Source organism: Toxorhynchites rutilus, chromosome 3 (genome assembly GCF_029784135.1).
Source record: "Toxorhynchites rutilus septentrionalis strain SRP chromosome 3, ASM2978413v1, whole genome shotgun sequence".
Taxonomy (NCBI): Eukaryota; Metazoa; Arthropoda; class Insecta; order Diptera; family Culicidae; genus Toxorhynchites; species Toxorhynchites rutilus.
Genome location: NC_073746.1, coordinates 164,910,020 through 164,924,885, shown reverse-complemented (window position 1 = coordinate 164,924,885; position 14,866 = coordinate 164,910,020). Strand labels below are relative to the sequence as shown.

Here is a 14,866-nt window from a genome sequence, read left to right as displayed (position 1 = left end):
CTTTAGCAGAGATGCCAGATAGGAAAAAAGGTTTTTGTTTTGAAGATATTCAATCGTTCGTTACATCATTAAATTTTTCTTATATGGCCAAACAAAATAATAAACATTATTATATGCTTATAAATAAATTTTATACATTACATTGTTATTTAAACATTACTGTGGAAACACATACATTTATTTCCGCGTGCTGAATCAAAACAATTCAGAAAACCACTCGGCATAAATGTTGATGATTGATACTGGTCCTTTTGTTACCTTTGTGATCGTAAATAATTATTTCTCGTTGCACCTATTAGTGGATTTATTTTTATATCATCGGATGCAAAAAAAAATCTCGATGGTTTTTTCAAAAAACGTTGTCTCGGCCAATATTCCTGGAGGCATTTTATTTGGCTACTGCTGGTTTTTCTGTTGTTTAAGTTCAGCATATCCTAAGCATCTTCTATGTTGGATTTCAGCATTCAGTATTTGTTGTATATTATATTATTATAATTCATATCAGTTCTAGTTTTTGTACAATTACAAATTAAATTCGTTTATTTTTTGCTTTCCGTCTATTAAGAAAATGCAGACTATGCAATGTCCCATGGTGATTACGTTTCATATGCAATTGTGTGGACAACTGCAAAATTCAACTGAGCTCAAGAGCTGTTCCAAATGAACAGCTCACTTGTATGAGCTGAACGGCTCTGAGCCGCTCACCATGATGAGCTGATTTGCCCATCTCTAGTATGCAGCTATGAATAATTGAGACAGGAGATATTGCGCGTGTTTTTCCATACACTCTCCCAAAAGTCTAGCAGTTTTCTCTCGTAAGAAATGCCGCGCAATGATGGTGGAGGGCATAATTTAATGTGCAATGTGTCAAGGAACGACGGAAGTTATTCAGGAAGAATGGATATAAGCATGAAACAGTTTTGGGGAGCAGATGAAAAGAGAGTAGCTAGTGATCCCCGATTTTTTTTAAATTATTCGTTCAACAGTTAATCGCGTTGACGGCATTGAGTTTCGTTTGCGAGTTTATGGGAGCGTCGGAGATGGTGATTTAATTTCAGGATAAAACTGCAGCGGCCGTACGTTTTTTTCTCTCTAGGTTTGAATCGGTTATTCGACGTAAATAATTCGTTCGCTTCGATTATTGGTTGCACAGTGTTCGTTCGATTAATAATCGTTTCTGTGGGAATTATTCTATTAATCGATTAATCGAACGATTATCGGAGATCATTAGGAGTAGCGTTCCGGATTGAAGTGTGATACAGAGGGCCTCATTACGAGCGTCGGTGGGGGCGAGATGTTTTGTATGCAAGGTTATATACACTTCATCTCGTTTTCACCGTGAGGTGATGTTCGTGATCAAGCTCAGAGTATGTGTGATGAATAACAGAACATATCGCCGGATCGGTTGGCCTTGGAGGAGTTTTCTCGGTTACCTTATCAGGTTTCCCACTATTGAATCTCCTCCAAGGCGATTGAATACCGATGAAAGGTATATCGAATGAATACTAGAATATATTAATATATATTATATAAAATGTATCAATTTTTAAGGTTTTCCTTCTCAGGATACCTAAAGATAATCTATGCCGCGTGTTGTAACACATGAGATTTCCGGATTTTTGTTTTGTCGAGAGGTCAATTGTTCGCATTTACATAATCACATCACTTACCGCAGTGAATCCTGATTTTTCTTAACCATTCCCACTAACAACAATCCCTCCCATGATAAACGCTAGGGAACCACGCTATAGAGGCGACCCTTCTGGCCTTCGGGCGGCGAATATCATACTAACATTCCTTCCCATCCCCTGGTGACTGTAAGGACGTGGCCGGCGTCGTTATTGACAATTTAAAGCTCGAATCACCGAAAATTGCACAACGAGAATGATTTGCTAGTCCCAAGCGTCATTCTGTGTGTTCTTTGTGCAATTTGGTTGGTTCAGGTCAATCACGGAGAGCAACTACGAATTGTACAGTCTACCCAATCTCAAGCTCAAGCTCAATATTTGTTCAAAAACAATGGACTATTCCTTCAGAAACGAAAAGGAAAATAATGGAAAAGGACTCAATAATTCAATTTGTGGAATGCTTATTATGTCGAGAACATTTTCGGAAGAATTCCAATCAAGCGTTGTTCGCAGTATTATTTTAAGAATTCAAAATTTAGAAACCTAATCTTGTGTCCACCTGTAAACTCAATCTTCTCTCGAAGAATAAACTGTATGTCCGAAGCTTCGATTGCACCGGTTTCGTTCTCACAAGACCTTCATTCTAGTAAAATAAATGAGTATCCTAAAAGAAAATGTTGCAATGATGATCATAATTCACGCCTTATTCCCGAAGAGGCACATTTTTTATGAAGCAGCACTCAATTGGCTGCTGTCATGGGGCCAATCATTTACACTGGATTAGTTTGTGCAACGCGCTTCGTTCCCCACTCAAATAAATCACGACCGACCCAAACACGGGTCTATTTGGTCCATCATTTCAGCTAGAAGAACTTTATACCGATCGCAACTCGTCCATATAATCGCCCCCTCGTCGGCATGCAGAAGAGCATCTGTCTGATGTCTCCGGCAAATGCGAATGGAAATATGTGTCGAAATTTGAATTGAATCGAAATGAGCGCCGCTGTGGCATCACTGCAATTACGCTGGCGCTGGAGGAAGCCTTCTTCTGAACACACGTGGAGGGTTACCTTCTTGGGCGAAAATTGCACGGGGCTTTAATTCGACCAACCCCACCAGCCCAGCCAGCAGCCAAGGGTCGCGTGGGTTCAATCAACCAGACAAGCAGAATGGCAACTCAGGCCCAAGGTATAAGGTGATCATTTGGAAACTTGTGAGGTAGGTTTACATATCTAGCAGATGTATGTGGGTGAAGATACCAATAAAAAGATACCAATAACTTTTAATTACAACTGACATTTTTTGTAGCCGATGATAAGACAGTTTTATCATTTAAATTAGAAGCACACCATCCTACGAGAATATTCTGAGATGGTGGAGTGTTGGAATTGACCTATCTGGTCATGGGAACCATTTGAAATTTCAAGAAATTCACGAAAATGGACAAGTCCTAAGGCTAATATTTTTCGGAGGCGATAGAATGTCAATTTTATCATTTGAATTAGAAGCATACTATCCTCCGAGAATATTCTGAGATGGTGGAGTGTTGGAATTGACCCATCTGATCATGGGAACCATTTTAAATTTCAAGAAATTTACGATAATGGACAAGTCCTAAGGCTAATATTTTTTGGAGGCGATAGAATGTCGATTTTATCATTTGAATTAGAAGCATACCATCCTACGAGAATATTCTGAGATGGTGGAATGTTGGAATTGACCCATCTGGTCATGGGAACCATTTTAAATTTCAAGAAATTTACGATAATGGACAAGTCCTAAGGCTAATATTTTTTGGAGGCGATAGAATGTCGATTTTATCATTTGAATTAGAAGCATACCATCCTACGAGAATATTCTGAGATGGTGGAATGTTGGAATTGACCCATCTGGTCATGGGAACCATTTAAAATTTCAAGAAATTTACGATAATGGACAAGTCCTAAGGCTAATATTTTTTGGAGGCGATAGAATGTCAATTTTATCATTTGAATTAGAAGCATACTATCCTCCGAAAATATTTTGAGATGGTGGAGTGTTGGAATTGACCTATCTGATCATAGGAACCATTTAAAATTTAAAAAAAAATCCACGCGAATGGTTGAGGTTTATGGCAACTATTTTTTGTAGCCGATGGAATGACAATTTTTTCATTTTTGACTTAGACGACAGGATTCTATCTCGTTTCTGAAAGGACTCAAACTGGACAAATAAAAATACTTCAAGTTAAAAGGTAATATAAAAATTTATTGATGAGACTTAAAAATTATATCATTTTAATTTTCGAACATATTTCACATTGTTTTGTAGATGGAATTTTTAGCACCATATTTGGGGCGCATCTACTGCAACACCTCCGTCCACATGATTGACATGACAAAATTAGTGATTTCAAGCTGCTGCAGTATAAACAAATTTTTATTACTGCTGTATTTAGGAGTTTTATTTTGATTTGTTTCCTCTCAGAATCCATGTTTCCTAGCCCGGTCAACGGTTTCTTCAAAAGAAAGTTTTGTGCATATTTAGCTACATATACACCACAGTTGTAGTCGTCGTTTTGCTTGTCGTGCGCAATATTTTTCGAGCCGCTTTGCCAATTGGTTGAATCAAATGGTTGATTTTTAAGTCTCCGAATAGAGCTTACTGCCTTCAAAAATTCTTCTTGTACGTCCTTCAAATATGGGGATGCTGTTTCGAGAGGATCTAAATAAAAAGTTTCTCTATTCATAAAATCAGCAATGAAGAGAACCCAATGGTTCCCTCTTCCAACTTGCTTGGTGGGTGCTTGCCCAGCTCTAACATTCAAAGGAACCACCCATACTCCCGATGTATTGGTTAGAACTGGTAAAACATAATCTCGTTTCCTATCCAATACTTCTTTTAGTTGAGTTGTATCAAACAAGTTTCTCGACATGTAAGTTGATACCAATTTTACGCTTTCGACCTCACATTCTTTTATGGCCACTGCAATTATCGCATCTAAGGTTTCTCCATCCATATATGTATGTGCATCGAGCGTTTGAAGCATTTCTGAGCTTACAATCATACTACTTACTCCTATGCTCTCATATTCTGAAGGAAACTCACCGAAATACCATTTGGTGGTAACTGGAAATTCAAATCCTTTGTCAATGAATTGATGAATAGAGGACAGATTACAGGTAGTTTCTAAATCTTCTTCTAATGATCTTTTTCTGTTGTTATCACTGTTTTCCTTTGAATCTGGGTGCTTCTGTGTTGATTGTTCAAGTTGTGTGTTTAAGCTGTTAGTTTCCTGCTTCTTTTTCTTCTTGAACAAGTGGGTTGAAGCATCTTTTTGAAAGTATGGACTATGCCATTCGTCCTCTATGTCTTCTACGTTTCCGACAAATCTGTCATATTCTGCGATTCTATCATCTTGACGTTTTTTAGCATTACTTATTCCTTTATCAGTAGCGTATATATCTTCAATGTCAAAGTCGGAAAAGTGGAACAGAGATTCAATATACGATTGTAGTTTTCGAAGAAAATGTGTTATTCTTTCGTAGAGCTGACCTTTCATAACATTGTGTTTCAATGTTCGGAAGAAGCTTTCAACCCTTGCGTTTGAAATAGTATCCGGATTCGAGTCAATTTGAGATACTATTATATTTGACCACAAACAAACCACAGGCATGTATTTTTTCAAGGCGACATCTTCCAAGAATCCTTTGAAATACAGTGGGTTCTGTGATCCTTGGCTGAGATCATCTATTTGTTTTAATGTTGTTTCAAATGTTTCTTTTAACAACGCATAAAAAGGCGATCCCAAGAAGATTTTGTCCTCATCTTTTTTTAGAATTTCTGGTTCACCGATGCCAGTATAATCAAATTTACCAGCGCTTTCTGAATCGAAGCTTGTTCTATCATTAATTTTTGCATCTAGTTCTTTTAGTGATGTCTCAAGCATTCGGTTCTCATTTGCAGATCCAAAAATGCATGTCATAATGATAAACAGATCGATTAAGTCCACTAAGTTTGTAGCACGTACAGCCAATCGCATACAGTCCATGAACTTATGTTTTATGTTGATTGGAGCAGATTTCAAGTCCTTAGAAACTACATTCATGAAATGACTGTAGCATAAATGAATGATAGTGAAATTGAGATTGAGTTCTCTTATGCAAACTTTATAACAATCTCGGATATACTCTGGTAGTGTATGGTGTTGATTATTAAGAGCCCGTATCAATCCACCAATCAGTGACCAGCTCCAATCAACACTAACAATTCTCGCTATTTTATTCAATTTATTCATAGAGCTGCCTGACTCGTACGAAGCACGAAATATATTCAACCAATTGTGGAAGTCTACTGTTTTTTGGCTTTCAGTCACAAAGGTTGTTACGGGTACACTAAAATTTGACCGGTAATTGTATGCGACCAAAACATATATTTGAACACGCTTCTCAGCTTTTGAATATCGTACAACCGATCCAGTACCATCCATGTAGAAAATAGGACTGTAAGTCTTGTTTTTTCTCAGCTCTTTGAACATTTTTGTATTAAAACAAATTACACCAAAGGGCTTTCTAAACACATTTTTGATATAAGATCCGTTATCCTCAGACATTTTTATCAAATCTTGAAAATCATCAATATCCCTGTTAAGCTTCGATTTAGCTTCACTGCTAATTTTTTTCAATACATTTTTGCTGACAATGTCTACCTTCTCGAATGGTTCCCTTTTTTTCTTTTCGTTGATCAACTTAGTTCGTAATTCAAGTGGTTTTTGGAGCTGCAGTTTTTTCATATTTATGTTTCTTTTTACTCCTTTGCAATATGCCGCTTTCAGGTTTTCCCCGTGTATCAGGGTCATAGCGACATTAACATAGACATCGACTTTATATATGTTATCACCATCCGTAACAGAAACAATTTTGAAACGATAAGATCTGCAGGTCTTGTGAGCGCAGACACCATAAAATAGCCAGCCAGATTTGTTGCAATTATGAGAATTTATATTGATTATACAATAGATATTGAATTCTTCATATTTGATTTTTAACAAATCTTCTAAGGCCACTATAAAAGGCCTTCTATGCTTTTGTTGCTTATATTTAGCATCGCCAACCTTGGTTTTGCTTTGCATTATATTATGTTGATCATAATGTTTACACATTTCAATGTTCTTCTTGTTGATGTAAAAAGAACACTCGTAAATTGAAGCACCACTATAAAGTCTTTTTGTGGCAGTTGCCCCACATTCCGCAACCTTGACATTGTATTTGATCCTGTTACTGTTGCCTTTTTCTTTTATCTCTTTTCGTAGGTTTTCAAAGTCCGTTGTATTGAACACAAGTTCAGTTACATCTACATCACTGCTATAAGTAGTATCTTGTGATTTGGTCGATCCTTCAAGATCATTGGTATCAAATGAAACAATCGAGTCTTGCATGTCGTTCGTTGATCTCTCTTGCATTTGACTTACTGATGTTTCAAAAATGCGACATTCAATTTCTGGAGCATTAAGTTCCATTCCTTTCTTACATACTTTTGCAGGAAACTCGACGGATAATGATTTTATTTCGACACGCGATAAATCTGTTCCTTTCAATAAAAATCCGAATGGAGGTTGCTGAAGAATAATACATATTAATACATGAATAATTAATTGGAAATGTCATCTTACTTCGTTATCTTTTCCCGTATTATCAACGCCGTCAAAAGTAGTACTTTGAGAGTCGGCCAATTCCTCGAAATCGTTTGTGTCAAATGATACAAATGATAATGTTCTTGTTTCGACACGTGAAGGAGATGAGTTTGTTTCGGACATATGATCTGTTTTATTTAATAAAAGCTGCTAAATAACAACTATTAATACATGAATTAATAAATAGAAATGTCATCTTACTTCATGAACTCCAACGCAGTCTTGTGGCAAGCAGGCACTTTCATTCTCAAAAGAACATTCTTTGAAATTATCGATCTATAAAAATTTGAAGTTACTGTATGGCGTGACTATTTCAAAGCAATTTGATATTTTACACTTACGTTATGACTTTCAGCGGCAATTGAATGTTCAATATTCTGCGGAAATGATTTCACATTGAAAATTTCAAAATAGTTTTATTAATTTCAGGAAGCTTATAACAATTATAAGGGTTCTCACCTTTCGTTCTGCACGATACTTCTTATATGTTGGATTACAAGCGAAGTTATTCCTAACTTTTTTTAAGTTAGGTGCGCATTTTTCGTTTAATCCCATTTCTACAAGAATTTCTTTCAGATTCTTAGAATTCAATTCGAATAGCTCATCCAACTCTTCTCTAGCGATCAAATCATTCGCTGCATCCCAACAATTCTGCAAAGTAATCTCAGGAGCAAACCGTTTTACGGATTTTCGATGTTTCATTAGAAGGCTTTTGATTACCTTCATACTAGGATAGTTCGTTTTATCTAATCCCATACGCTCCAAAATTACTTGCATGTTCTTAAAATTTAACTTGAAATCATATTCTAGGCACTTGGTTGAAATTAAACTGTTAACCGCTTCTAAACACATCTCTAAATTAATTTTATAAGAGGATGCCATCTTCACAGTACACATTTCTCAATCCTTATAGTACTCCGGTTGGAAAGGGTCTGACTAAATTTACTGTAGGAAAAAACGACACTAGTTTTCAAAGTCCAAATTTTCACTATAACTTTCTCTAATGGTTTCTAAATACACGTGGTGAATAAAAACTTATAAAGATGGATCATATGCTGCTCTGCTACTTTTATACTCCCTGAAATTGGTGGGGTGTTTGTCCTGTCGGCTTCGCTCGGTTAGCTCGGGTGATATTAGTTTGTTGTGTTGATACTGCTTTCATCTCACTTTCGCACGTCTCTCGGTGATGCGATTGAATGAAAAGGATAGAAATTGTTTCGGCTGGTGTACGGAAAATTAGTGTTCCAAACGAAATGGATCGTCGTGGAATGGATCATGTTCTGCTCTGGTGGGGTATTTGTCCTGTCGGCTTCGCTCGGATAGCTCGGGTGATATTCGTTTGTTGTGTTGATACTGCTTTCATCTCACTTTCGCACGTCTCTGGGTGATGCAATGGAATGACAGGTCATGTCGCAACACGTATGCGCTCGCTCCGCGTGGCGCAAACAGTAGATATTATCGTCTATTACTGCTATTAATCACCTAATATTATTCTATACACTAACTTAACGAACCAAAAAAATAAACACCCTTATTCTTGTTTTCGAACGAACACAAAACGTTCGAAAGAATGCCTCATTCGTATCCTTGGTTTCGTACGAAAGAAATCTATCCGTTCGAACATTCGAACATCGTTCGTTCGAACGAATTGCCCTATCCTCGTTTTCGTACGAAAGTGTTTTTTCATCGGTCAGTCAAACGACACTTTTGAGTAGCGAATCAGATGAAGCGTAGAAGAAAATTTAATCGATGTTTACGTTTTTGTGGTTTATTCAGACGCATAAAATACTCAAATTGATTTTCTCTAATGTTTATTTTAATTAGGGTGGGAAATTTCTATAGAAGCAGATAAAAAATATATAGACATGATTTCTTGATCTGTCGATATTTTCAATTTCGCTGCCGGAGAAAATCGTTTGGTCGTCGAGGATTAAATGAATTGCTGCTCGTTTGTGTTGAACAGGTGAACAATAATGGCTTGAGAGTTTTTAACCTGTCCTCAATTACCATCGCCAAGGTTCGAGCCATACAAATTAATAGTTTAGTTAAACGTTTTGTTTCTGAAAAAAATAATACGTGAAAATTGATGATAATTACTTAGTAGAATATCGACATGCTGAAATTTAAACTGCTTAGCCGGATGATTTTCAATTTTTATCCGTTGAATCCATTCCACGTACCGTGTTTCATCCCTTTTGATTATGAAATGATATTCCTGGTCGACATCTCTTCTTATAATAGGAAACAACGGAAATTATGTGACTGTTGGATTTCGCGTTATGATCATAGGCTTTAGTATCACTAACGCAAATTTCTCCATATTTTCATACCAATTCGTTCAACTTTTCAGACCCATTTATCATTGGGTTCTGGTGGAAACATTCAGAAGCTCTTTTAATAATACATTTAAAGAACATGTAGCAATAGTTTCTATTCATGTTTTTAAAAAGTGAACTCAGGGGTATGAATGCCACACAGAAAAAAGCGCAATTTTTATTATGAATTAATTTTGTCGTAATAAAATTTTTACTGAAGTCATAGATTAATACAAACTGAACCTACCTCAATTTCCATGCATTCGTCGGATTCCAGCTGTATTCCACTTTCAATATCATCACAACTCATCGCAATCGTTTCATTGCCGAACGAAAATTCGCCACGGCGCAACTCCGCCACCGAATATTTTCATTACGATTCGGCGCTAGAGTACGTGCTCCCGTGGCCGAGTGGTTAGCGTCCCACACTATCATGCCGGGGGTTCGGGTTCGATTCCCGTTCTGGTCGGGGGATTTTTCGTGAAAGAAAATTCTTCCGGCTTGCACTGTGGTCACGCGTATTCTAGAGCTTGCCCCTCCAGAGTACATTCAAGGCGTGTTATTCGGCATAGAAATCTCAACCAAGCACTACTAATAAAAATGACGCAAGTAATGCTGCGTTGAGAAGGCAAAAGTTTCACTGGAACGGTAGTGCCATCCAAGAAGAAGAAGAAGCTAGAGTACACAACTTCACTTTGGTGACTTAAGATAATAGCGCTGACTTAGTATTTTTTTTATTTTGCGCTTTTTTATGTCGAAATATTTTTCAGTGTTGATCTTAACGCCTACAGAAAATGTATAGCAGACCAGGAGACAGACACTTCTGTCGTCAAAAATTTCGGCGGTCGACGCCATATTTGAAAATGTCGACGCCGGTTTTTTTCAACAAGAAAAATGGGGCCAACGGCGACCGCCGCTAGCTTATTTTTCTAGTTGACTCGATCGGCTACGGATGTTTTTAGTTCATTCAAGTCTGTTCAGAAGATCGGGACTATCCTGTACCGCCTAGTATGGAAACGACCCCGTGTTAACACTAGATTTACCAGCTATTTATATATACCTATTTCTACCAGCACCAGTCAAAATGACTGGTGTATAAGAAAAAATGAATATTGTGGTTCCAGTCTGTACTATTACTTATCAAATGGCGAAAATAAGTTGAACAATATTAATTGTGATAGATAAATGGACTAATAGACATTGTCAAATAACAAAACACTTAATTGTTTACAGTTTGTTGCTCACAATAGATTTTGCAGTGTATACACTTTCTACATAGACTTTTTTTGCATTTATTGCAAATATTTGTAGTCTTATTGTTATTAAAATATTCTATTTGACACCATTTGCGTACAGAAACAGTGCCATTTGTAGTTGGTATATCAGCTTCGTGTGGTATTTGCCTTGAAGTCTGATATTCTGAAGCAAGTTCTTTTGCTAATTGAAACAGAAAGTCTTCTCGTGAGATATTTTCTCCTGTTATGTTTTGTTCAATATCCAGCTATTTCTTCCGGCTGAAACTAAATTATTGAAAAACAGTTGAAGTGGTCACCTTCTGGAACCTGATTTCCATTCGATCAGTGACATCGACGCCAAAATATGTCTGGTTGCCAATAGAAGCGCGTATCGTTCCAAGCAACGAAGTATTTTGAGATCTTAATTTTAACGCCAAAGGAATACTTGTAAAAAATATCAGTTTTACGCTCCTTCATGGTATACGGTTCAAGAAATTTCATTACGACAAATTTGCATAGGGGGATTGATGCATTTCGAGTCTCGCTTTTTCCTAAATAAGGAAAGCCATTTATCACATATTTCGTCTCTACATCAGACGCCAATTAGAATTTTATGCTAAATTTATGGGGTTTGTTTGGAAAATACTGAGTAAATCTGCATCTGGCCTCCGATGGAAAAAGTTGCTTATCCCCGGTAATATAAGTTCATCCCCTGTTTGAAGCTATTTCCTTCGTACGCCCCACGCGCGCACAATATTGCAAGAGATGCCTTCAATTTTTCTTGTGTAATTGTCCACTTTTTTCCAAAACTCGAGAGGCTTCTAACTCTGTACAAATTCGTATATGTTCCAAAATATGGTTATCAATCAGTAATTGGAACGCACTACTTAGATTCCCGTTCATAATATTTCTTTCAGCATGTGCTGTTGGACCGTGTACATCTTTGAAATTACTATGAACTAGTAATCTACCAGCAACACCTCCTTCTTCAATTCTCGTTCAAATAGTTCCGTCTAAAGCAATTTCAGTTTGCTGATTTGGTACGCTTGATTGGAATTTTTACGCAACCACTGTCGCTTGGCTCATCTATATTGTCATCATCAGGAATTTCCTCATCACTACTCTCGATAATAGCACTGTTATCATCACTTCCTTGAGAATCAATTTTTCTATCTAACAAATCATCGCCGCTGTCGTATAATTCACTTTCCACATCTGAACATTCCAGAGGTATGCTGGTTGCATTTTCTAAATATGCAGAACATTTTCAGGGGCTGACAATTGCTGTCAAAATATGTTGAAATTAAAACGCTCTCATACATTTCTTCATAGAAACATGCACCAGTCAGTTTGACTGGTACTGGTTTAAATGTCAATAACAAAAAAATATATTTGTTAGTAATAAATATTAAGTAACATTAAGTTTATAAAATGTTTTTTCTACTTATAGCTACAAAAGTCATAACATCATTTCGGAAAGCAAATGTAATATGTCGTAGGAATTTTAAATTGAAATTGCACGACCAGTCAAAATGACTGGTCTGGTAAATCTAGTGTTAAATAAGTTGCAAGTGGTTGCTCACGGAAGTTACGAAGGCTAAATTCGCGTTCAGTGGATTCAGTAGTAGATGTATATGTATGACAGAAGTGGAGAAAAAGGAATGAAAATGAACAATCGATCATTACCAGAAGTGATGACAACGCGGTTAGATCCAGGAAAAAATCAATACAGTTTTTTTTTATATAATTACGCCTAATTGATCTACTGATTGTAGGACGTATTCTATTCATTTAAAGTGAATACTCACGGGAAAAAGTATGGCGAAATAAGATTTAAATTAATAACAATTTGCAGAACAAGATATTTTTCTCTAGGCTCAATCTGAGAGGAGAACTTGAATTCCATTACTCAGTGGGTTAGGTATTACCTCTGACTACCAAGGAGTCGCAAAGAAAACCCTATTGTAAGATTTATATCACTTGAAAGCATACGTTTACTTATAATAAAAATACTTCAGCTTCAAGTCGTCTGAACGAGACTGATCTGAGGAGGTTTCTTATTCAGAAAATCGGAACAAAGTCGAATGATTAATATCACTCGATAATAGTCGATTTCAACTTTTTTTTCGTAAATTTAAGCCGGGAGTCTCGAGTCATGGTTAAGAAGTGTTCTCGATGCATCGATTTCGCGAACTGAAAATTAATATCGACTAGCATTTCCGAAAATACTAGACTATCCCATGTTGTAGGTTGCTCAACCGATCAAAAATTCGTTTCCTCATATATTTTCTCAAATATTCTTAATTTTTTAAGCACTTTTTTGTGAGAATATGATGAGATTTTACAATAAAACATGAAACAATATTTTGGAATGGGTTAATCACGTTTTGGAATCGGCGCCTATCCGGCTCGACTAAGAAAATCTAGAACTGGACTATAATATTGATCGGCTAAATTTTAGAGAAACTTAGTTTATTCGACCCAAAAAATTATTTTCTTTTTGAATATTTTTTCATTGACCGATGTAATATTTGGTCCAGAGATGTAAGCTGATTTACATTTAAGCCGCGATTCATTAGCCATCGAAGCAAATTAATTGGTCGACTTAAGCTGACTTTCTTGTTATGAACGATCAATTTTTGAAGCCGCCATTCAAATTCAAAAACGATTATTTTAGCAGTAGATGCCGGTTTGATGACTAATGGAAAGACTCGTGTGTCTAATTAAAATGAAAAAAATGTCATTCCATCGCCTCCAAAAAATATCAGCCTTAGGACTTGTCCATTTTTGTGAATTTCTTGAAATTTCAAATGGTTCCCATGACCAGATGAGTCAATTCCAACACTCCACCATCTCAAAATATTCTCATAGGATGGTATGCTTCTAATTCAAATGATAAAATTGACATTCTATCGCCTCCGAAAAATATTAGCCTTAGGACTTGTCCATTATCGTAAATTTCTTGAAATTTAAAATGGTTCCCATGACCAGATGGGTCAATTCCATCACTCCACCATCTCAGAATATTCTCGTAGGATGGTATGCTTCTAATTCAAATGATAAAATCGAAATTCTATCGCCTCCAAAAAATATTAGCCTTAGGACTTGTTCATTGTCGTAAATTTCTTGAAATTTAAAATGGTTCCCATGACCAGATGGGTCAATTCCAACACTCCACCATCTCAGAATATTCTCGTAGGATGGTATGCTTCTAATTCAAATGATAAAATCGACATTCTATCGCCTCCAAAAAATATTAGCCTTAGGACTTGTCCATTATCGTAAATTTCTTGAAATTTAAAATGGTTCCCATGACCAGATGGGTCAATTCCAACATTCCACCATCTCAGAATATTCTCAGAGGATAGTATGCTTCTAATTCAAATGATAAAATTGACATTCTATCGCCTCCGAAAAATATTAGCCTTAGGACTTGTCCATTATCGTAAATTTCTTGAAATTTAAAATGGTTCCCATGACCAGATGGGTCAATTCCAACACTCCACCATCTCAGAATATTCTCGTAGGATGGTATGCTTCTAATTCAAATGATAAAATCGACATTCTATCGCCTCCAAAAAATATTAGCCTTAGGACTTGTCCATTGTCGTAAATTTCTTGAAATTTAAAATGGTTCCCATGACCAGATGGGTCAATTCCAACACTCCACCATCTCAGAATATTCTCGGAGGATAGTATGCTTCTAATTCAAATGATAAAAATGTCATTCCATCGCCTCCAAAAAATATCAGCCTTAGGACTTGTCCATTTTTGTGAATTTCTTGAAATTTCAAATGGTTCCCATGACCAGATGAGTCAATTCCAACACTCCACCATCTCAAAATATTCTCATAGGATGGTATGCTTCTAATTCAAATGATAAAATTGACATTCTATCGCCTCCGAAAAATATTAGCCTTAGGACTTGTCCATTATCGTAAATTTCTTGAAATTTAAAATGGTTCCCATGACCAGATGGGTCAATTCCAACATTCCACCATCTCAGAATATTCTCGG

General features: G+C 36.5%; 3 protein-coding genes across 6 annotated transcripts in view; 1 reads left to right on the top strand and 2 right to left on the bottom strand.

Annotated features, from left to right (window-relative positions):
* LOC129780298 (6-phosphofructo-2-kinase/fructose-2,6-bisphosphatase 1-like) overlaps positions 1-14,866 on the bottom strand; it is a 270,999-nt gene that overhangs the window by 189,731 nt on the left and 66,402 nt on the right. The window lies entirely within an intron of this gene.
* Positions 1-14,866, top strand: part of LOC129780299 (alpha-N-acetylgalactosaminidase) — a 173,307-nt gene that overhangs the window by 137,898 nt on the left and 20,543 nt on the right. The gene's annotated exons all lie outside the window — the stretch shown is intronic.
* On the bottom strand, positions 3,662-13,708 carry LOC129780297 (uncharacterized). Of its 4 annotated transcripts, none has more exons than XM_055788376.1 (4): positions 7,641-13,708; positions 7,501-7,575; positions 7,279-7,449; positions 3,662-7,224 (listed from the first exon to the last, which is right to left on the bottom strand). In XM_055788376.1, the coding sequence occupies exons 3-4, from the start codon at positions 7,420-7,422 to the stop codon at positions 3,895-3,897; spliced, it is 3,474 nt and encodes a 1,157-aa protein (XP_055644351.1). In that variant the 5' UTR covers positions 7,423-7,449; positions 7,501-7,575; positions 7,641-13,708; the 3' UTR covers positions 3,662-3,894. The 4 variants fall into 4 exon arrangements, with proteins under 4 accessions (XP_055644351.1, XP_055644352.1, XP_055644350.1 ...); XM_055788377.1 differs by having other exon boundaries at positions 7,279-7,446; XM_055788375.1 differs by having other exon boundaries at positions 7,501-13,708.

Bases quoted from the DNA above. Each gene is read 5' to 3' on its own strand.
- LOC129780297 (XM_055788375.1), bottom strand. From the start codon at position 7,422: ATGTCCGAAACAAACTCATCTCCTTCACGTGTCGAAACAAGAACATTA. The intron at 7,225-7,278 runs GTAAGATGACAT...ATTATTCTTCAG, and splicing joins ATACGGGAAAAGATAACGAA to CAACCTCCATTCGGATTTTT.